This window comes from Bactrocera neohumeralis, chromosome 6 (assembly GCF_024586455.1).
Source record: "Bactrocera neohumeralis isolate Rockhampton chromosome 6, APGP_CSIRO_Bneo_wtdbg2-racon-allhic-juicebox.fasta_v2, whole genome shotgun sequence".
NCBI lineage: Eukaryota > Metazoa > Arthropoda > Insecta > Diptera > Tephritidae > Bactrocera > Bactrocera neohumeralis.
Window position 1 is genome coordinate 52,881,395 of NC_065923.1, and position 25,164 is coordinate 52,906,558.

Below are 25,164 nucleotides of genomic sequence, written 5' to 3' on the forward strand. Positions count from 1 at the left end.
TTGTTGATTTTCCAGGTCTAAAGCCACACTGATAAGGTCCAATGAGTTTGTTGAGGGTGGTGGCCCCCGGCGCTTTGTTGTTCTTCAGGTGGGTAATTACTTTTCGAACTTCTTCATGGTCGGGCAATGGAACGTATGCTCCATCGTCATCGATTGGGGAATCTGATTCGCCTTCTCCTGGCGTTATATTTTCACTGCCATTCAGCAGGCTGGAGAAGAATTCCCTCCATAATTTTACTATGCCCTGGGCATCAGTCACTAGATCACTTCTGCGGGTTCTACAAGAGTATACTCCGGTTGTGATACCTTCTGTTAGTCGCCGCATCTTTTCGTAGAATTTTCGAGCTTGTCAAGCTCTTCACTCTCACCAATTTCGGCCTCTCTCATTTTCTACATGCAATAGCGTCTCGCTTCGCTCTTCAACTCTCGGTATCTATTCCATCCCGCATGTGTTATGGTCGACCGTATCGTTGTGAGGTAGGCAGTCTGTTTTCTCTCCGCTGCGACACGGCACTCCTCGCCGTACCAGCGGTTCTTTTGCACTTTCCGAAAACCAATGGTTTCGGTTGCAGCTGTACGTAAGGAGTTTGAAATGCCGTCCCACAGTTCCCTTATACCGAGTTGTTGACGAGTGCTCTCAGAGAGCAGGAGTGCAAGCCGAGCAGAAAATCGTTCTGCTGTCTGTTGTGATTGCAGCTTCTCGACGTCGAACCTTCCTTGTGTTTGTTGACGTCAGTTTTTTGCTGCACAGAGACGGGTGCGTATCTTGGCTGCAACAAGATAGTGGTCCGAATCGACGTTAGGACCTCGGAGAGTACGTACATCTAAAACACTGGAGGCGTGTCTTCCGTCTATCACAACTTGATCGATCTGGTTGGTGGCTCTTCGATTCGGAGACTGCCAGGTAGCTTGATGTATTTTCTTGTGCAGGAATCTAGTACTACAGATAACCATATTTGGGGCTCCGGCGAAGTCGATCAGCCTCGACTCATTTCGGAATTTACCGACCGTAATGCCAAATATACCTGCTTTGCCCACCCTGGCGTTAAAGTCGCCAAGCACGATTTTGACATCGTTGCGGGGGCAGCTCTCATAAGCGCGCTCCAAGCGCTCATAGAAGGCATCTTTGGTCACATCGTCCTTCTCTTCCGTCGGGGCGTGGGCGCAAATCAACGGTCTGTTGAAGAACCTCGCTTTGATGCGGATTGTGGCTAGACATTCATCGGAGTGAATGACAGTACTCGGCGACGGAGTCTCTCTCCTACCACGAACCCCACACCGAACTTGCGCTCCTTTATATGAAAAGTGTTGTAAATGCCACAAGGACCTACTCGCCTCAGTTCTTGTCCCGTCCATCGTATCGACGGCGGTGATGGCAGCCTTTATTTTCACGAGGACATCAACCAGCTGGGCTGGGCACTTTCCCAATTAAGGGACCACACATTACAGATGCATGCCCTCAAATCGTAATCCTTATTTTGTTTGCAATGGTCGTCGTCAAAAGGGGGGTTTATTTCCGAGGCTGTTGGTAATTTTTCATTGGTAGTGTTTTTTTACGTTGCAGGGCTGCTTGACCCATATGTAAAAGAATCGTTTCTTGTCACTCCCAAGTGAATGGCGATCAGAAAACTTTCCTCACTTGCCTGAACTTCTACACATGACTTCATCCTCCAAAATTCCGATAGAAAATTCTTTAAAAACCTTATATTTAGTTAAATATATCAAAATACATGTTTATGCACCTACCCACATTTGTGTATATTAATATCTATAACTGTATGCATATATATAAAGATAAATTCATTACTCGGTTACTAGATTGTCTTTTCTTTTTCCACCGTTTGACGTGCTCAGCTGCTGCCTAAGTATTCCACTCATTAAATAACTACATACATTCTGATTATCAGTATAAAGTTTTAAGCATTAGAAACTTACACTCATAGGCTTAAAAAGAGCTTCGCTGTATCAACTGAGACCGAACGCATGTAGGTCTACACTAATATGAAAATAGCAACATAAATAAATGTTAAAGTACTCCACAAGCCCAGATCCATCACACATCCAAGGGACTTCATAAATACTCTCATACACATATACAAACTTACTAATACATCTAACATCATAATATATAACACAGTGGGTTTTTAATGAGAGAGCGTATGTGGAAGATAGAATGCGGCAAGCAAGCGGCGAGGCGTTCGGGGAATAAGGTTGGCTGAGCACAGCTGCTATTGTTTGTGGTAAACCACAGTTGCCACAAAAACAACAACACAAATAAACTTACTCAAGCAAATTTTCAAGACAATTATTTATGTAGGCATCCATGTAAATATTTGAGGTTAAAGATAATATGTGTATATATATGTACAAGGATATGTAGTCCATATTATTTCCAGTCGCAAAAGTTACTGCAACACAGTAATTATCTGTTTTTAAATGATTATTTATTATTAATTCGTTAATGATTAAGTAGCTTTTATGATATTTGAGCTACTTGAAGCTTTAAGGTGAAGCAGTGATGGGCAGAACACACACTCTCCAAAATGGCTGAGCGAAAATTAATCCGGTTAATATTGTAGTGCTCAAAGAGCAAATGTTATGATTAATGAAATATATCATATCCAAGGCTATAATTCGACGGATAACTGTTTTCGAAGAGTTGTCGTACCTTTGTTATAAACATTGTCTTCTTTTTTCTAAATTATCTCCGCTCAATGGAAATAATTTGGGAATTGTTTGATTCTAACCGCTTAGCAATGAAACGTTTGCTGTATGAACACATAATACTAAAAATGTGTAGTCTATATGGAGCAAATTCAACAAGGTCTATTTGGATAAAGGCAAGTATATAAATATTGGTATTATAACTTCGTTTAATTATGTCAAAAAAGTCTTGCGGTATTTTCGCTAGTTGGCGCTGAAAGCGCGTAGTTCTAGTTTTGTTCGTCGCATCGGGTCATGTTATACCTTTTTGGAAAGCCCACTTCACGCGCTAACACGTGTTTGATTGATTGTCGTTTCTTTTAAGTCGTTCGTGAGTTATGGCGTCGCAAACTTGGAGCAAAATAAAGAGAAAATAAGGCATATTTTACAGTACCACTACGATAAAGGCAAAAATGCATCTCAAGCCGCCAATGAAATTTGTGCAGTTTATGGACCCGATACAGTTTCCATTTCCACCGCACAACGATGGTTTCAACGTTTTTGTTCTGGTGTAGTGGTGGTCGAAGATGCGCCACGCTCCGGAAGACCTGTCGTCGAAAATTGCGATAAGATCGCTGAATTGGTCGAAAGAGACCGGCATAGTAGCAGCCGTAGCATCGGTCAAGAGCTGGGCATGAGTCATCAAAAATTCATTTCAATTTTAATAAAAAAAAAAAAAAAATTCAATAAAAATACCGCAAGACTTTTTTGACAACCTATTATAATGTGTATATAATTCAGACTCGTGGCCAAATGTTTTGAGAAGTCGACTGCCAGGTGAATTCAGATGCATTTTTTAAAAACAACTTCCGAATGAAGCGCAATTCTTTCATTAAATTGTGTATTATGTTGAAAGGTTTGGAGAAGAAAAACACTAACTACCGGAAAGTAATTCAATTAAAGAAACGCGTTGCTATTGCTTTATATGCTCTTGGCTCTTCTGTAGAATACCGAACAATTGGAAATATGTTCGGAATCGGTAAAAGCAGAGTATGCTCCATTCTAATTGATTTCTGTCATGATGTCTGGCGTTGTTTGTGGCCTTTGTATTTGTAGAAATTCCAATGAACGAAATTCTATTGCGCGAGTATTTAAATGGTTTTGAGTCATTGGGTTTCCCTCAAGTGTTAGGAGCTATAATAAGTAAATTTTTTTACATTCAAGTTTTTATACATTTTTTGGTTTGGATAGTTGTCATATAGAAGTTCGCCCAGCTGTTCGGTGTTGACTACAACAATTACAAAGGCTGGTATTCCACAATTCTTTTGGCTTTAGTAGATGCAAGGTAAGTTTTTTCATGAAGCTCATTTAAACACTTAATGTATTTCTTTAATGTTATAGATGTCGCTTTATATACATCAACGTTGGTAGTCCAGGCCGTTGTAATGACTCTTCAATATTTGAGGCTTCATCTTTAAAAAGCGAGTTGGCACAATCTACTATATTTAAAGACATGGGTAGACAAATATCGTCAGTTAATGCTCCAGTCGTTTTGTTGGGCGACTCTGCGTTCAAATTTGATGAACATTTGATGAAACCGTACCCATTTTGTGTAAACCAACCTTTGGATAAAACAAAATTCAACTATGTACTCTCGAAATGCCGAAGAGTGGTGGAGAATGCTTTCGGTCATTTAAAGGGAAGGCTTAGACGCGTTGGAAAAGGCTTGGATAACTACATGGCCAACACGAGAATTGTCATAAAAGCGTGCTGCGTTTTGCACAACTTTTTAAATGAGGAAAATGATGAAATTAATGAAAAGTGGATTGCAGCACACCAAATCAAAAACGAATCTCGGCAGTTGCCAGAAGACGTCTCTAACATTTGTGGAAATGTTAACCCAAGAGCAGAGGAAATAAGACAAGCATTCGTTTCGTATTTCTGTGAGTTACTACATTCAACTTTGAAGTATTATTAAATCTCAACCGATCCATACTTACATACTATCTCATAATTCAATTCCAGTACAAAAAAAACAGATATTTCTATATTATATATATGTTCCATATATATTTTCGTATTCATTCACATATTTATATTCATTTACCATTTTCGTATTCATTCATATACATACATATATCTTAAAACTAAAACTTAAAAAAAAATTTTTAATCTATTTTTGGCGACGAAGAAAGTCGATGAAAGCGTCCTTCACTTCTTTTGAATCGTTTATATATGTTTGTAGGAGAGAAAGGCGCTTTTCATCGGCTTCCTTCATCGCCTCAGTCTCCTTTACTAAGTCATCCTTAATGTCCTCTATTATTGTTATTGCTGATTTTTTCTTTCTTACAGCATCGCTTGACCATGGCCGAGCGCAACCACGCGACGTAGAAGGACCATCGCCTGGGCTTGGGAGCGGCGACTCTCCTTCCGTATCGGCCTGCACGTAAATTGGTTCCATGTCAACTGAAAATAGAAGAAACAAATAAAAGTGTAAAGAAACATTCCATAAACGTTTTTCATTTTATTATGAATATTGGAATCTACTCCAATGCGCTTAAAACTTACCCACAATGCTATCCTCCACAAGTTCGGCGGAACAAAAACTTTTAAAATCGCCTACTGCTTGGTATACCGCCTCATAATGTTTCCACCGACCTGATGGGCCAATTTTCTGCTTTTCTTGTCTAAAAATAAAAAAAAATATTTAATATTATATGTTTACCTCATAATTTATTACTTACCTGTATTTGTTGTTGAAATTGTGCAATTTTATTTTTATCTCCGTGGACGTATAAGCGTGTCCAGCCAAAAGCATTGCATAAGACATTTCCTCATATGCATATGTGATTGTTTTTTCGCGTAGATCGCAGCTCTGGCATTTTTTGTTGCCATATCTCTAAAAGGTCGGCCTCGGCAGCCTCACTTCACATAACTCTCTTCTTTTTTTGAGATTTTTCCATTTTTTTTTATTTTGTATTATAACCGACAATTTTTGTTTTATTTTTTTGTCTTCTTTGTCTGTTAGTTTTTAATTCTGACAGTTTATAGTGTCAAAATCAGCTGCAATTAAACAAATGTGACCAACAGATGGCGCAAAATCAGAGTCGCACAGAGAGATTTAGCGTGGATCAGTTTCAAATCACTCTGATCAAGTATCGTGCCGCAACCACCGCATTCGCCGGATTTACCTCCGTGTAACTTCTGTCTATTCAGCAAATTTACATGACCACTCCGAGGACACCCTTTTGACTCAATTGAGGATATAAAAGCTGAATCGAAGAAGGCTCTGATGGCCATCAAGACGGAGGAGTTTTCCAAGTGCTATGATGACTGGAAAATTCGTTGGCATAAGTGTATTGCCGCGGGAGGGGATTGCATTGAAGGAGATAAAATGGACAACATTCATTTTTCAATTTGATCACAGTAGTATACCTTTAAAACTAACAATCTAAAATTTAGAAATAGTGTCTCAAATAATTTTTGTTTTACACTCTTCTAATATGCCAATATCAATTACACACAGTGCCTCACAAAAGTATTCAGATATTATATTTTGTTTGTAAAATGAACCCAAAAGATATTTGGCTTGCAGCATTTTGTTTTGGAAATTTTATTATTACTTCTAATAAAGTTTTGAATCTACTTAATATAAAAAACAAGACTCATTTTGGAAAAAGTATGAACTTAAACTACTTTAAGTATAAACCTGAGCAAATGAATATCAAAAAATTTTCATTAAATTTAGTTTAGCCCAGCAAAACTTTCGTTTTAATTGCACGTATCAGTGTGAAATACGTTAGATTGTGTAAAATATAGGAAAAAATCAAAAGAAACCACACAAAGAAAAATGAAAGAATGAATCAAAGAAAATGAGGAAAACCCTTGCAGGAGATGTCAAAATTAACCAACAGAAGCGTTGGAACAGTCTACAGCATTTTGCAGAGGAATTCGCTGAAAAAACATCAAAGTCGTGTTAGAGTCGTTATCGTGAAATAAACTAAAGAAAATACGCTCGAGGTACTTTTTTCAATAGCGTTTTTTGGCACATCACACGTGAGTCGTGTCAAGCTGTCATATTATTTCCGTCCAGTATTGTTTGCCATTTCATCATGACAACACTTACACCTGAACAACGTTTACAAGTCGTTCAACTTTATTACGAAAATTCGCATTCTGTAAAAAATGTGTTTCGCGCACTTCGCTCAACTTATGGTCAACATAATTGGCCGACAGAGCATACTATTCGCAACCCCATCACCCATCTTGAGATCCAGCATTCACTATTGGAGAATATTCCACCGAAGAGACCACGACAAACGCGCGGTGAAGAAAATATAGATACACGAAGACCGTGGAGAGTCGATTCGGAGCTGATCGCACCACCTCGGACTAACGTATGGAACGACTTGGCGCAATTTACGTCGCTATCTTAAATTGAAAGCGTACAAAATACGGCATGTGCAAGAACTGAAGCCTCGACTATTCCAAGTAACATCACTTCGCTCCATGGGCTCTTGAAAAGTTCAATGGGGTGTGTAAGCAAGCAAAATTGCCGCATCTACAACGAAGAGCAACGTAAAGAGATTCAAGAGCTGCCATTCATCCAGAATTTGTGGGCTGGTGGAATCATCGGTCCATATTTCTTAAAAAATTATGCCGGTGGGAACGTAACCGTCAATGGCGGACTGTTATAGCGCCATAACAATCGACTATTTGAGGCCTGAAGTTGAAGCTCGTGATCTCGGCGACATTTGGTTTCAACAAAACGGGACCACAAAACTCTAGAACCGAATATGTGGACCCCAGTATCTATAGTCGACTTTTGACCAAATATCAGGAGCGAAACATCACGCGTATCATTCGGCAGTTAACAGTCGAAATGTTCGAACGAGTAATCGAAAATTGGACACAACGAATGAATCATCTGAGACGAAGCCGTGGTCAACATTTGAGAGAGATAATCCTCCAAAAATAAGGACCAAGAATGTTCTTTCGAATGATGATAAAACTTTCCATTAAATTTGAAGAATATGTGATTTTTTTTAAGAGAGTAAGGAAATTAGAAATGGATCACCCTTTATTTATATATATGTTTATATATACAATTTTTGTACGAATACTTTTGTGATGTAAATTCACCGAATTTTACAGTTGCAGTGTTTTTCCTATGTTCCGTTAAAATTAAAACTTGTTCTTGAGTTTAAATAAAAGTTGAAACTACAGTTACGTAATTAAATAATATATTTTAATAATAATAAAACTTTTGTAAGAATTATAGACATTTTATTTCTTCAAATTAATTTTCCGAATATTTTTGTAAGGCTCTGTATATCTATATTTTAATAAGATTTTCTCATACAACTTTTCCGAAAATATTCTTCTGCCAGCTTTCCTTAATTTTCAATTTTATAATCTAGATTTTTCGTCTAAAGTAATTTTTGACACAACCTACAATTTCGTTGAAAATTGTGAAAAAGCAAATATTGGTTTTTGACCTCAATTATATGTATATCTTTTATTGACCATGTTTTGAGCATATTTCCTAACTTTCAGTGTTTTTAACTGCTTTCTTAGTTCCGTCTCTGTTTCCCCTTATACAAGGATCGTTCCAAAGTAAACAGGGCTTAAAAAAAAAGAATAAATAGTCTTTCGTCAAAATCTATTTAATTTTTTTAAATTGTTTCTTCAATACAGTTTTTTGCACGGTCCAAAAGCATGTCGAACGAGTGTTTTAGCTCGTTGGCCGGTATTGTCACCAGTATGCCGGTGCAAGCCTTTTGAATGGGCTCTACGCCTGCATAATGCTTTCCTTTCATGGGCAAATGCATTTTTCCGAAAAGGAAGAACTCGCACGGTGCATTATCAGGTGAATACGGGGAGTGGTTAATGGTTAAAATGTGATTTTTTGTCAAATAATCGGTCACATGCGTCGATCGATGAGACGGATTCTGAGCAATTTTTGGTCGTCAGTCAATTTGTGTGGAACAAATCGTGCACATACCTTACGTAAGCCCAAATGTTCGGTCAAAATGCAACAAATCGATGTTTTGGAGATGTTCAATTTCATTTCCACGAATTTCAGTGATGATGTTGGCTGATTTTTGATGAATTCACAAACAATTTCGATGGAATTTTCGGTGATCACGGATTTTGATTGGCCCACATGTTGATCGTCATTTATGTGCTCACGACCACTTTGAAAACGTTGAAACCACTCGTGCACTCTGCTACGGGATAGGCAATCATCGCCATAAACTTGTTTCATCAATTGAAATGTTTCGGTAAAAGTTTTACCAATTTTAAAACAAAACTTAATGTTGGCTCTTTGTTCGAAGCTCATTTTCGCACCATTAACACAAACATACTGACACTTAAAACGCAATAACTTCACTTCCATGAAATGTCATGAATGTCATGTCACTGGACAATCGATAAAGATAGCAGATTCAAACGCACCAGTCGATGATGGCGCCATCAGGGGGCGCTAGATTCCTGTTTTCTTTAGAACGCACTTTGTATGTATATATGTACATATATACATACATACATATGTATTTAAGACATCCTAAAGCCATCCAAAGTACGAATATAATGAATGTGCGTGTATGTGTTTCTAGGCCACTCAGTGTCCTCTTATGTTTTCGCACTTTGCTAACCACACCCCCTGAGCATCCACAATCACTAACACCTTGCAGCTGTTACATTTGCATTTTATTATTGTTTGCATTTCATCAATTTTGCAAACGCAAACGTACATTTAGTTGTGTGTGAGCGTGTGTGTGTGTGCTTATGTGAATATGTTATATTCACGCAGGTGTAGGCTGTACAAACAAATATCACATCATTTATGCAGGCACCGAAACGCATGTGATTGGGTGTGTGAAGGCAAGCGCTCATTTATGCAATTGCATTCAATCAAATATCCAATTGCAAATTCAGACGGAAAAGGACAACCGCACTCAGTGGAAAACTCAATTACACAGCTTGTTGTTGGCAAGCGAAAATAAATAAACAACTTTTTTTTTTTTGTAAAATAACTATTAAGGGAACATTTTAATAGGTTACCTTGGCAAATATTTGGAAAAATCGCAACTGAACGTATCCAATTAGCAAAATAGGCAAAAGAGAGCTGAACCACCCTTCGAACCGATTTTGAATTTAAAGCAGGGATTTTAAAAAAGAATCAATACCATCAAAGAAACGCGGGTATTAGTTGTACCCTCCCATTACGAAAGCATAAATAGAGACTACAGAGACAATTCTCCCAAATATGCTCGCACTAAAGAGCCCGGTGATAATAATATCTAAATTTTTAGTTCTTCGATTGTATTATAAAACTTAAGATCTAAGTAAATAACTTCGGTAGGACTAGAGAGGAAACAATAAGTTGTAAACCTATCATCTAATATCTCTAAGATTTATCATTGCTCAACGAAATTATGCGGTATTATAAGAAGCTTGGGAAGCTGGTAATAAAATATATGAAGTTATAGCGCGCCGCCATTTAACAGCCAGTACCATTTGGTAGTGTGAAATGGACGCACTAACCATCTTGGTAGGATTCTCGGTTTGATGAAAATATACAACAAGCTGACAAAAGGTCAACTTGTGTCACACGATTAGCTTGCATTGAACCTCTAGGGAGACTGCCACCCATGGCATCAGAATTACACCACAATCACCGATTTTATTACAGTCACATACGTATTCGGGCCCAGAAACTGTTAACGAGAGATTACCTCCCATCATGGTCTTACCAAGCTATCGATTGTTATCCAATAAAGTAGATTTTCATTGATACATTACTAATTTACGATGTCTATTTTCAAATTCTTTAAGAAGATAGCCAACTGATGCTACATTATGATCTTCTTCGCCAGATCTGATAGTATTTTGTGGTACAACCCAAACTTTTGAGATATAATCATATAATAATATTTCCTATATATTTCACACTACACCACTTCGATAAATTCTGTTTTTATGAGCAGCTTTTTGGTACTTGTTGTATTATATATTTTGAATGATCTACGTTTGTTTTTCTTATTTGGAAATAGTATTATGGAAATTGGAAGGAAGATTTCAGCTGATTCCCGAATGGAATCATATTGCAATTTGACTCGATTCAAGTCATTCGAAAAATTTCTTTCAAATAGTTGAAAAATTACTCCTCGTATGTGGTCTTTCGGCCAGTAAAGAGTATATTTTTAGAACTTATTAGAAATAACAATTTTTAAAAATCAAGAACAGCACGGGCATTGAGGCTGGTGATAAATTCATATCATGATAAAAACTATTCCGTCGTTTTAGGTTTGAAAGCTGTTCTTCATTTACTTACTTTCTAAAGATGGAAACCAACCAAGTGAATACTTCTAGTACTTATTTGAATACTTTCTTTTTTAAAGCTTCATTTGCTACCCCATCCCTCAAATTATGCTGTTTTGCGAGATACCGCTCATTATAATATCACTTTCCAGACTGAAATTAATAGCTGATCAGCATAATTATTTTTCCACACCTGTCTTTACCAAGCTTTGGTCTGAAATTTAAGCCCTGTCTTGACTCGAATCCAAGGTTGTCTTCATTAATTTAGATACTGGTTCTGTGCTTCATACCATTCAAGCAGTTTAAACACACAGCACTGGTAATTACGAGATCTCGCTGAGTGCTCTTGATTCCAATAAACGCCAGTCAAGCACAAAAATATTTATGTCGGTAGTCTTTGAAAATGGAATAATAATAAACTAAATGCATATGTTGCTAATAGCCACTTGTTGGATTCACTACCTTCTGTTATTCATTCAATCCCTTTCTTATCCTTAATTTCGATCTGGAAATCGTGCTTTTACTAATTAACTTTCTCAATTTCTCGCACATTTTGTCTTATCAATTTGCCACATCTTCTGGCGGCATTTGCCTTCCACTTTGGCGCTCTCCGGGCGGTAATGTTGGTAATCAGCAAAATTAACCCGAACTCGAAAGCTTCAACCACGTACTGTGCGTGGCACACAATTAGGTCATTCATATGAAACTCAACCAACACTTAGTACCAGTGGATATGTTAAGATAGCATAACGGTACATATTTACCTACAGACATCTATGCTACACTATAGATTTATATATACGTAAATACCGTTGTGTAACAACAGTCAGAGCTCACAGTTTAGCGATAATTATATATATGTATGTACATATATAGGCTTATGTATGTATATACTCCTCTATGTAAACAAATTATGTATGATGATATCCTTAGAATAAAGAGAAATCAGCAGACTGTGAAATACAATTTTGTGCTTTGCAACATGCGCCCACTTCAGCAGCGAAAATCGGGCACTCTCAGGTTTTCACACACAGATACACATATGTATATATATAATATATGTATATATCCGTATATATTCGTATCCATACAAATATTCAGTGTTTATACAAATTCTTCTTCTACCAGATATGTACATTAGGGTGGCCGTTATTTCACAAGTTGTTGCTATTTTTGCAAACGCCTCCTTATGCTACAAATTCATATTTTTCCTATATAAAGGGTGATACATTTCGAGGTTCCCTACTTAAAAAAATACATGAATTTTAAATTTAATGGGGAATGTTTATTATCAATCGAAAGAACCTTCTTTCGCATTTATTTTTTGAAGATTATCTTTTTCAAATGTTGGCTTCATCCGTTGAGTCCAAATTTCGACCTGTAACTGGGGAATGAAACGCGTGATGTTTTTCTCCAAGGTCGGAATCGGGCGGGATTGTCCGCATAGACTTTCGACTTTACATCAAACGATCTCGGAGCTTATCGACCGGACCAAAACATGAAATTATCTGTTCACCGAAATGTTCTCTCAATAAATCTATTGATTGATGCGATATGTGGGAAGTAGCGTCCTCTTGTTGAAACCACATGTTGCCGAGATAAAAGGTTTCAACATCAGGCATCAAATAGACTGCTCACCGGCATCATTTTTGAAGAAATTTGTGCAGATGATTCTAACGGCATACAAACCACACCAATCAGTTATGTTTTCGGGAGGAAATTGTAACTCTTGAATCTCTTCAGGTTACTCATCGTCCCAAACGCGTCAATTTTGCTTCTTTACATACCCATTGAGCCCGAAATGGGCTTCGTCGCTGAACAAAATTTGGCTCGAAATCGGCGGATTTCCTTGGAACATTTCAAGAGTCCATAGAGCGAGGCTATGACGCTTAGGAAGATCGAGCGGCTTCATTTCTGGCACGAGCTGTATTAGGTACATTTTCAGTTTTATATCTCGACGTAAAATGGGCCAAGTCGTTGACAAAACTCACGCGTAATCTATCAAAGAAATGCTATTGAAAAAATTAACTCAACTTGGATCACCCGTTACATTCACAACTTTAACTGCACTTAATGGAATGGATTAATAAAACTGGAATTTTTGGAGGCGTTTGGAAAAATACGAAGAACTTGGCAAATAACAGAAACCCTAATGTAAATAAATTAATACTAATGTGTTGCACATGCTGTCATGTAAATACAAAGATGTATATATGTATATATAAATAAAAGTTGCCAAAGGATTGCAACTCGGTACATGAGAGATATATATGAAAACGTGATTTTCTACAGTAGAAACGCTTTAAATGAGTCACATCATTAACACATTCTGTATATGGAAGGAAACTATTTGTTTGAGATATTCGATTTTACTAAACATACAAAAGTCAGTTCTTTGTAATTATCTGAACTGGTATAATGTAAACATTGAAGAGTTGACGCTCTCTTTTCATGAATCCAACATGAGGCATACAATCCTTAGATATATTTAGTTCACCAGAACATGAAAAGTCACACCGTGAACAGACTGTATAAAACTGGAACAGACTGGTGTAAGCAGATTTATGCATCATAAATAGTTATACTACAAGTTCTCAGAGAGATCATCATAAGCTCTATTGTTGAAAAGATCCCATTCAGAGTCGAACATTCATTAGCAGTTTTAGATGCGAGGTATGAATCAAACGAACAGCAATACTTATAAGTGGGTCTCATAAACTAATATTTATAACAAATGTAAATAGAATAGGATTTGTTTCTACCTTTTTATAAATATATCATTGATAAGTATAAGATTTTGGTATTGTTTTCATATACTTCAATTTGGAAAGGTGATGAATCTAGTGCGACTACTAAAACATATCTTCCAACACACAATCTCTTAATCTAGATAAATATTGAGGATGAAAATGACTATATTAAAACCCTTTAGTACGTAGTTTCTGTAAATCAAACTGTCAGTATTAATCCCATTAAAAAATTGATAAAACACAGAAAAATTTTTTATTTATTAGCCGAGAATCGGGTTTTCAGGAATATTACGAGTAATCAATTTATCCTCCACATTAAATTTCATTTAAACAGGCTTGACTGTACTAAGCATCACAATGCATTGCGTAGCTCATTTGTAAGTTGCTGAGTTGACAACATTGTTCAACGGGTTGGCAAAATTATTTAGCCAAATGATTTAGTATACTCCTATATCATAAGCTTAAAAAGTAGTAACAATGGGCGCATTTCTTGTGTCATCAAATCAAAGGAAGTTGTTTACCTCTGAAGTTTGAAAGAAAGATATATTAACTAAAGAATGCTGATAATCATCTTTATGATATCAGAGTCGAGTTTCTTCTTTGCTTGAACGAAATTAAAGGCAATGCTAAAATGATAATAATTTATTGCTCAAAAAGTGGCTTAATTAATGAATCTTTTTGGTAGTGATTTCTAGAGGAAAGAAATATTTCTAAAAAGTCATATTAAATTCGCCAAAATAGCAATATTTTTTTTGCCTTTCGCACCAGATTAATTTATCTAATGAATAGAGATGCATAAGATGACGACACCAACACAGCTGTTTTAAGATACTTTCCTGGCTTAAGCAAACTTGGGGAAATTAATGTTATAACATGTAAGGAAAGGTTAAATTAGGTCCTGAGATATAAAATTACTCCTAAAGATTGGCGTTGCCATGCCATTGTCCAATTTAGATATTGGCTTTTTTAAAGTTCATTTTCCCTTTGTGTTTAAAATTTAGAATCTCTGACGCTATAAACTAGTTTAGTTAGTGGGGGAGTGGGAAGGAATGTCATCCGATTTCTCCTATTTCCGCAAAACCGTCATATGGTTAGAGTCGTCCTCTTTTTTCCCCTAGTTTCTCACTGTAGTGGTTCCAAAAAGATGGGATAATTTAATTCATATAACTATAAAGAACCTTAGGTGAGCAAAACTATTATACTCCATAGCAAAATGTTGCAAGAGTATAGTGATTGTGCTTCTATTGCCCATGAGCTAAACATTTAAATAAGATAGGGTTTTACTATAAGCTAATATTTTACGACAAAACTTTTAATTCGGATCTGTACAATCGAAATATCCGAAAGAATCAATCATCAACAATTGAGCAGCTTTGGCCAATAAAAAAGGAATTGTGTTCAATTAGGACAACTTCTCGTCTCCTATATACATCAACAGAGACATGTCAGAAGCTATAGTTCGGATCTATCACCACGTGTTCAAGTTTATAGCGAATCATTTTGAAGGGGAAAAACTTACCTCAAGTTACCCCAAAATGCTCCAAAATCAGATAATTCTAACTATGCTAAATAAAACATTCAATTGAGTACACAAATTATGGATTAATTTTTGCTAGACCTTATATAAATTCGTAGGTCGCCTTTTATATTTCGTGATTCGGCAAACCTAGTGTTGCAGCCTGGCAACTAAAAATTTTTTCGGAAACTTCGACATTTTTGAAGATATATGTAGATACTCAGAACGTTTTGATATTCGATCGTTTTTTCTGTTGTTTACAGTAACTTCAAATATTCATCTCGACTAAAAAATGGAATAAAATCGTGAACGCGCGTTTAGTTTTTACAATATTCCAGAAGGATTAACTCAACAACAGTACATCGATGAACTTAATTCCATTTTTACCGATAAAGTTCCATCAAGGAAAAACGTTCATCGGTGGTAAGATAAATTCAATAGTGGAAGTACAGAGATCACCCTAAAAACAGATTCCTTGAATGTCTCCCAACATCAGTTGTTCTTCCGGAAACACTGATACCGTGCGCAAAGTAATATCGAGGAGATCGTCATGTGCCCTGCGAGATAGAGACAACTATCGACATTAGTGGAGCCAGCATAAATTCAGTATTCCTTAAAATTTGACTGTAAAAAATGAAATTCACGTTGGATCTCACATAATTTGTTGATCCCTCATAAAAAAGGTTCGTGCCGATTGATCGAGAGAAGGGTTAAGAAACGATAAGCAGCAACTCTATTCAGCTAATTGGTACTTGGATGAAATTAGTTGATAATGTTTTTATTTAATTCCTTGAAAAGTCATAACGATCAATTAGGTAGACTAATGGATTGAATCTATTTTTGAGAAATTATAGAGTAATTTATTCAAGGTTTAAAATTCGACTTCGTCACTGAACTAATTTATTACTGGGATATGCCTCGATTAATTGCTTAATTAGGACACACAATAAATATTTTTATAACACCAAAAATAATTGAAATAATTTATTGGGGCAACGAAAGCAAATGCATACTCATAATCCCATCAGTGTAATAGTGAGTGTCACACAGGACAACGCCAATACTAATAATATAAAGGAAAGCAGGCTTAAGAAAATTCACACGGACACATGCATAAATGAAAGCGGCAATCTGCAGTTGGCAGCGCTCAATTAATTAACGGTCAAGAGGCCATAAGCGAAATATAATTAGAGCTAATCACACATTGTATAACAAACGGAAATGGGTATCGTGTGCGCTACCAAAGAAGACAGAAGCCGAAGGACTCTTCTATTAGCTGCAACAACAAAAAACAAGAAAAATTATTATATAAATAGCATAATTGCTGACAGTTAGTAAGAAGCTTCGCTCGACAAGCAAAAATGTTGCGTCGTAAGTACAGCTGGTCAGATGACATAACAAATAAGACTACAACAACAACATAACATAACAAATAAGACTACGGCAACAAGAAAAACAACTAAATTAAATGCTCAACTTTAACTCGGGAATGCAATAAACTTAGTGGCCGGCCAGACAGACGACAAACATTGACAAGGACAGCTGACAAACAAGCCGGCCCGGGCACTCGTAAGCCAACAGCCCCGAAATACCGTTCATACACAGAAAGCAATAACAAAGAATTAAATCCTAGTAATCATTACAGCAATAAGTGACATCAGAACTAAATTGAAAGAAATGTCAGACACAATTGGCCTGTCGTTCGCTCGGTGTTAAAGCTGTCTGCCTTTTCACACGTAAATGTGGCATACACTACAACAACAACAGCCAGTCAGTGACAGATATACTGCGTTGATAACCACAAGTGGCACTTTATGATTTTTATTCCGGGCTTTGTTTAGTTAAACTGTACGAAGTGGCCAACGAAGCGGCACCTACAGATAAAATCGCCAGCAAACAAGAATAATAACAAAAACAAAAATAATGCTAAACTACTTTATAAATAACATATAGGTATATTAATGGTTGTCAAAAAAGTCTTGCGGGATTGTCGCTAGTTGGCGCTGAAAGCTCGTAGTTCTAGTTTTATTCATCAAAAACTCATTTCAATTTCAATAAAAATACCGCAAGACTTTTTTGACAACCCATTATATTTATAAATTGTTGCCGCTGTTAGTATTTTCTATTTTCTCGCTCTCATTGGCGTTTGACCACTTTCCTAGATTAAGGCGACATGCAATTAAATATCTAGTATAGTACATAACATACATACAGTGTGCGATTAAGCTCAACGAGGAATCTTCATTGAGCTGAGAATATTTTCATCTTCCCCCTGTGTATGGTCATCAATTATTTTCTCCAATGAAATCCTGCGTTACAGAGTGGCTTGTATACATTTCTCGCGCTATGCTTTGCATTCTTAAATAATATGAACTCCAGTCATGAGATCGTCCATATAAACATCATTATGAAAAACATAAACATCATGACGTCATGTACGTTTTCATTGCTTTTCCAGTAAATGTTACCAATCTCCTACATTGACTGCTTGATGGGTCAACTAATATATACCTTCACCTATCTTATCTTTCCTACTTTCTTTATGTGTCCCATCTCTCGATATTTCCGTATGAACTTTTATAGTCGGTCCTTTCTCTCATAAAATTTCATTTCCATACTGTTATATCGTGCAACTGCTGTCTTTCTAGATTCACCAAGGACTTTCTCCTTTCAAATGGAATGGCTACTACAAATCGCCGATCTGTTCAATCTCGTGTTGTCGTCTGTTCGCATATGTCATCTTCTGGTTTAGGCTGCTGTTCATCCTTTCCATTTCCCAGAATCTTTCTAATTCATCTAGTTTTAGTGTTCTCATTGCTGCTATTACCTCTTTGCTTCTGGATCTTTCAATATTACTAGACAGAATCCAACCCAGCATTGTGGCTTGTCCTAATAATCCATCAGCTTTGGTTACAAATCAGCTCCAATTACGATATCAATGCAACTTGATTTTTTGAAATTAGGATTCGATAGTAATTTATTTTACCATATATACGCCTTCTTCTTTTTAAATCATTTTATTAGAAGTGCTTTGTGCAATTTAGATAACAGCAGAGCTCCTATTTCTGCTACAAAATTGCTAATAATACCGATGATTCTGATAAAGATAATAAAGATTATTCCTTACCAATCCCATTCTGACGTTCAGTATCCCGATTTTCATCACCAGTAACCATCCGTTTCAGAAAAACATGATCGATTTTGTAGCGATTCAGACGTAAGTTGGAATCACAGCTTTATTTAAATGGTTTCAAGCGTTTTATTGCAAACTTCAGCTTCTAGACAATAGTGTTTGTATTACCGTCGAACTTGAAAATTTTTAATTTTTTATCGATATTTTCCTGAGCGTGGAGGCCCATCTCTGATGGAAAAATAATGGATTTCTTTTGGACATTATAAGTAAGAAGTGTCGTTGTTTAATATTTAGATGGTGTGTTGCTCTTCAGAGATACAAATATTTGTGGGCTTTCAAGTCACACTTAATAACTTCTAAGTAAATAGCACCACGCATACACGATATATGCTCTTTTTTTTCCGTTCATGACATGCATACGTAAACCATACTTTTGATCAGCATAAATTTCCATAGACCCATTTAACTATTTTCTTAAACGATTCGAATAGATATTATTTGTTAGACCTTAAGAATTCGTACGTTTTTCCTTACATTTTATATTTTAGAATATTTTAAGAATTAAAAATCTTCGTTGGATTAGGTTGGGTTTTATGTCTGATCTCCAAGATGGGACTCACACTGCTGTTGATAAAGTACCTTGAACATATCAGAAATCTACTCAGGCGTTTTATTTTTTAAGGTTAACAACTTCATTGGATGGAATTTATTTTGAAACTTTACAAATACCCATCGAGTGTCAAACAAATTTTTGTGTAAGTTAAACAAACTTATCCTGCTCCTTAAGGTCCTTAAACGTATTACCATAGTAATTTTGCTTCCTGCTTAATAGATTAGCAGATAAATCATGTTTGAATCCAATGGTGTATGCTAACTTTACCAGGCTATATTATGTTGCGTATTGTAAATGTGTATCCATGTTCCAAAAATTGAATCCAGCGCAGAACTGAACCGCAGAACTGCGGCTGCTTGTGGTCAAAAATCTTGTTGTTCCTTTTTCTAAGGCATGCACCTAAAACTAAAGAAAACGTTCGATTGATTTCCTTTTTTTTTTTGGTTATTTCATAATTATGTAACACTGGTCTACATGGTATTTATAATATCAGATTTTTTTAAAAATAAGGATACATCAAAGTATGTTAGATAGAGAGAGTTCGGATAAATATTTTATATCTCATTAAATGTCTTTTATTAGCTTTTCTTTAAGAACTTTCTAGTTGACAATCCCTTTGTAAGGAGCAGCAATAATCTACCACAATGGGTAGATGCATCAACTTTGATACGTTTCTTTCATCACTTTAGGATCCTAGTGGAACCACTCTTTCATTTCCTCACTACCATTTTTTAAATTACTCGAAAATTAAACTAAACGGATGATTGCGGATGTAGACTAACTTGATACTCATATTTGCCCCTACAATCTTTATCTTTGTCAGCATATTTTGCAAAACTTCTTCATAATTATTTATTTACGGTTACCTAAGAAATTTTAGAATATCAACACAAATCATTTACACGCTTTACTTTTCCGAAGGTTGATAACTTTGATAACATCTGTATATTTCATAAATCGAAGTGTTTAAAAACCAACAAATACCTATTTCACTTTTCAGCTATTCGGCAATCTAAATACTAACCTGTTAGTTTGGTAGGTCAATGAAGCATGCATTTGATCCTTTATGAGACCAGATGGAGTCCAGTTACTAGGTCCGTGAGGAGTTGTCATCCTTTAGGAAGCCATGAATTTTAACAGACTCTGTGGTCTCAGTATCGATACCTCTTCCACTGTATCATACCGTGGCAAACCCAGACACTAACAGCATAGTCTTGCAAATGCGGGGAAAAGTGCTTCATTGTCCCCTGGTGACTTGCTCTAGACATTGCCTGCAGTTTTCTTGATCTTTCAGCCCCATTGTGCGGGCAAGTGTCGCCACCAGACAGTAACCAATTAGTATACTGATCATGTTCCTACAGTATCTTCCTGAGAGTGTCAATAATAATTTTGTGTATCTTAAATCTACCGTTTTGCACATGACTTTTACTGTCTTGCACCCAGTTAGCTCGTTCCATTGTGTTTTGCTTTTGTCGAGATCATCGTATAGACATTGCATGGGTTCCACAATGTTTATCACGGATGTCAGCCGCACACCATTCTTGGCAATCTCGTCCACTTTTTCGTTGCCCTCGATGCCTTTGTGACCTGGCCGGTAGAAGTGAAGTTGCTTATTTCTGGCAACACTTTCCACTGCTGCCTTGCTTCCCTAGATACTTCTGGCCAATATGCAATACGAGATTACTGCCTTGATTGCTGCGGCTGTCTACGTAGATGATGACTCTAGAATTTCTGCGGCTTTCGCAATAGCAAAGACCTTAGCTTGAAATCTGTATACTGCATTGGTCCAGCAATTTAAGAGGCTGCCTTATGCTTAACTCTGGACAGCATACCCCACACCAACTCCATCCTCTATTTTCGAGCCATCCATATAAATGCTTAGAGTGTACCTTTACGCCAACCATCTTTTGGTTTGCTGGCGTAGACACCGCTTACGCGGTTATAGCCGAGTTAGCAACAACGCGCCAGTCGTTTCTTCTTTTCGCAACGTGGTTCTCCAACTAGTCTATTCAACCATCAATGATGATGCACCTGCGCCTTGAATTATTTATATTTTGGTACTAAGAAATTAGTAAAGTCACAGCTGGACTTATTTTATTAAATATTTGTATTTTTTATTTAGGAAGGTGACAAAATTATGTGCTGCCCTTTATTTATGCAAAATAGAAAATATTTAATTGAAACTCAGGTTCTCAAATCTAATAGACATTGCAGTATTTTCTTTCTTTTAATACTGCGCTCCATTCCAGTTTCAGAATAGTAGTAAGTTCCAAACCTCACTAGAAAACACTTCTGGTTTCAAAAAGCTGTACCGAAAATTACAAGTAAAGGGTGTGTTGATTTAGTGTATCCCCTTACACATGTCTGTACATTTATTTATAAGAATTAATTCACAATTACAATACTTTTACCTCTTTAATATAAGTTAAAAGCACATTGAGCACAAAATGCCCACGCGATCCCATAAATTCTCAATCACAATTCCCATTAAGATGTTCCACCAAAAACACAAAAATTCCCACACTCACACGCTCTCGCGCACACGCATATTAATGGTGCTAATTCATGAATTTATGCTCACTTGGTGTTGTTGTCTTCATCTTACTATTGTTGTTGTTGCTGTTATGACATAATTATGGCTGTGGCTGTTGTAACTTTTCTTGTTATTATTTTTGCTTAAACTTTTATGACTGTTGGTGAACAACCGACAGTTATGTGGCTCCGAATTCGCATTCATAACTCTTTCACCCACACACACGCAAGTGAGTATACATGGTACATGTGAACGCATCGTGTGTTGTCGGCTTATTGCACCTGTGTGCTTGTAGACATATATTTCACTCATTACATTTGTAATGGAAACATAAAACGGCATGGATATCCGGACAAGCAACAACAACAAAACACAATAAAATTTGTGTAATAAAATGCTTGAGCGACAGACACAGATGAAAATATGACTTCACTCATATTCATACGAAGAGGCCCTGCTGGAAAAGCCACAGCGGGTGAGATTACGCCGGGAAATGTATGCAAAAGCGATGAAACAAATCTATGATAACAAAGCTAGGTATGGCTCAAGAGACATACAACGACATGATATTAATGCGAAAGTGCGAATTCTCGCAAGCTCATCAGACTTAAATTTTCCGTCATTATGCATACAATTAATATACAAATGGTCCGATTTCCAACATTTTGGCCTGCGACTTATTCTCTCTTACTCTGGCTTTAATGAGAGCCAGAGTCGTTGTATACAAAATTCCATCTCATTTCCCTTGATCTAGTATTTTCCATAAAGTTTCCGTTTAAGATTCATCACACCTAAACGCATTCCATCATCATCGCTAATTTTGGTTTTTCTTACTTTGTCCTCTTTTCTTTGGTAAAGAGGATCTCTTTTGGCCTATTGTTCCTGAGCTATTAGAAATATTATCTCCACTTTCAAATTATAGAAATCATATTGTGACGAGTCGTCTTAACTAAGATCATGTTTTGTATCTAAAGGTTCAGAGAGTTTGTCAGAGAACCCTATGTGTTAGGGAGACAATTGTTCTGACAGTGGTGCTATTACAGGTATATGCGATATCCTACCTTGTTTGTCGGTACACAAGCACGTTCAAACGAACCTAGCTCCAGGCTTAATCAGCACTCGAAACGAGCATATCATACGCTTCGCTCTTCCATGTATACACTATAAAGCATACACATATACACATATTGTATTAACACACTTACCCTCTTCGAGTCCGCCAAGCTCTGTTTGCCGAGCGGCCATTGAAACCAGCCAGCTCTTTAGTCTGCCATTCAGTTATTCATTCAGTCAGTCTGTTCTACATATGTATAAGCTCAGTGTTTGCATACTCACTTGAAGTCTGTTGGCAAAGCTCGCTGTTTGTTATGCTCTGCTGTCCTTTGTAGATCTGTTGAGGGGAGGTCATGGTCATGGTGCACCCTGCACGGCGTATGAGCGATATTTTATTGCTCTTTCGCAATTTTTCTTCATTTTCACTTCCCTCGGCACCCACCGCCATACACGAGTATGAGTATCATGTCGGATGTGTATTTGCGACCTGTTCATTACGTTTTCGTCTGTGCAACTAATATTCAAACGGTACCATGCGCTCCTACCGTCACACACACCGGCGCCGCTCCACTTCACTTTTGCTTTTGTTTCGATTTGTATGCGAGCGCTCGTTGAGTGCAGCCGCTCTAGGTCATGTTGTCTAATGAATTTTCGTTGCCTCCCTTTTTTTGTTTTTGTTATTGTGTATGTATGTTTTCCTAATAAGTATACACATATCAACATATTAGTGGTTTTTTGTGTTTGCATTTATTTTTGCTGTTTTAATATTATGTGCCGTTATGTTTGCGGCATGCTTCTTTTAATTACACACGCTAAACTTAAATAGAAATTCATTACATAAGCGTCCAGCTGCTCCCTCGTTACATTTCTTTCAGTTCGAGTTACCACACACACCCACACACACAACCACTTATATGGTCTGTCTCAACTTCGTATTCTACGCACATCCGCAATTTGAAGTACTGCGCCTATGCAATTAATACCAATTACAACAATAGCAATAAGATTGCTGCTAAACGCTGGCGGAAAAGTAGCCAAATTATCTGTGACACAATGGCAACTCCCAGCCACAGGGCACAGGCCATCAGGCGTATGTCTTCAGATCTATCTAAATATACATATTTAGAGCTATCTTTAGTTGAATGCGTGCACGTATTTGTGTGAGTGTGCGTGTGCGTGGCGGTCTTTATCTGCCGAAACATGCAATAGTCCGTGAAGCGAACTTTCGGCTGTCAGTCAGTCTGTTATCCACCCCGGATGCCGCCACTTCCGCTGGCGAATGATCCGTAATTAATATAAATTAGTTTTTGTCTTGTCCGCAACTTTTGCTAACCAAATCCTATTGAACGACAGCTCCACTAATCGTTATTGCGGTTATGTTTTTATAGCAGGCATTTTTATAGGGTGATTCAATTGAATACCTCGAATTATTTGCTTCTTGTGTAAAGCAAACTAATTACTTTTTATAATTTAATTTTAACTAATATTTTAATAGAGAAACATTTTTAGAGGTGATCGAATTGAAACAATTTTCTGGGGAAATACCCTAAAGTGTTGGCAAAACTTTATTTTAAAGATTTTGCGAAAGACTTCAATATTCTTTGTTCAACGAAATCATGAATAAATTATAATCAAGTTTGTGTCTTATTAGCTGTGAGGTCATAAACTAAGGTGGTTTTATAATTATATTTTAGCTCCCGTCAGCGATCAGGATATTAAAAGTATCCTAAAATAGGATCAAAATTGATTGTAGGTATTAGGACTATGAGGCTTAGGTCAAAGTGTAGGTCTCAATGGAATAGACCTACACTTCAGGCCTAAGCCTCATAATTTTATGAAAACTTGTCCAATTAGTTTTATTAAAATATCACACATTTCGACCAACCTGAAAGATTTAAATACGAGTAGAAGACGGAAATCATTTTTTCCACCAGAGGAGTCTTATGTGTCTATTTTGTTGATATCGGTCAAGTAGGTCCGGAGATATGGACTTAAACTTAAATTGACACCGGCTCCTATTAAACCCCCTTCTACCATCTCGAGTGTAAGATTTAATGCCTCTGACGCATTTAGTTAAGATAAATGTTACATGGGGAGTCGACAGGGTAGTCATCAGCAGTGCCACCCCCACTTTTACAAATTTTCAAATCCCGAATGCCCCTTCTTACAGTGAATAGTTGTGCTAAAGTTGTGTTCTTTATCTTAATTAAGTGCTTAGTTAAGATTTTTACGTTTTCGATAATGGATATTTTGTGATAATAGTGTGATGACGAATCCACAATACATTGCTTATCAAACGGGTATATATCCATATATGTCATTATATAAAAAATTACTCATTACAGCGTGTTTTTGGTCCGAAACTTAGATATCAATTAATTAGAATTTGTAAAATCGATTGAGGGCGATTTAGAATAATTCTCGCTTTCAGTGTTATGCATTCACGACTTCGTCGAACAATTTCACTTCATTTTCCAATATTGCCAATACCTAAAGGTATTTAGCATGTCCTTGCAAGTTCAATAGTTAAAATTCCGTTATACTTAGCCCTTCCTTACTTGTTAAATATTAAGTTTGTCACCACACACCAAAAAA

General features: G+C 36.7%; 2 protein-coding genes across 2 annotated transcripts in view; both read right to left on the minus strand.

The window, feature by feature from the left end:
- The window catches only part of LOC126762710 (39S ribosomal protein L20, mitochondrial), a 366,701-nt gene that overhangs the window by 105,229 nt on the left and 236,308 nt on the right, over window positions 1-25,164 (minus strand). The window lies entirely within an intron of this gene.
- Window positions 4,817-5,608, minus strand: LOC126762798 (uncharacterized). Its single transcript, XM_050479842.1, has 3 exons — window positions 5,388-5,608; window positions 5,212-5,330; window positions 4,817-5,109 (listed from the first exon to the last, which is right to left on the minus strand). The coding sequence occupies exons 1-3, from the start codon at window positions 5,471-5,473 to the stop codon at window positions 4,817-4,819; spliced, it is 498 nt and encodes a 165-aa protein (XP_050335799.1). The 5' UTR covers window positions 5,474-5,608.

Excerpts from the sequence above, each read along its gene's own strand:
- LOC126762798 (XM_050479842.1), bottom strand. The coding sequence starts at position 5,473 with ATGTCTTATGCAATGCTTTTGGCTGGACACGCTTATACGTCCACGGAG. Across the intron at positions 5,331-5,387 it reads AATTTCAACAACAAATACAG|ACAAGAAAAGCAGAAAATTG; the intron begins GTAAGTAATAAA and ends TTTTATTTTTAG. Across the intron at positions 5,110-5,211 it reads TGTGGAGGATAGCATTGTGG|TTGACATGGAACCAATTTAC; the intron begins GTAAGTTTTAAG and ends TTCTATTTTCAG.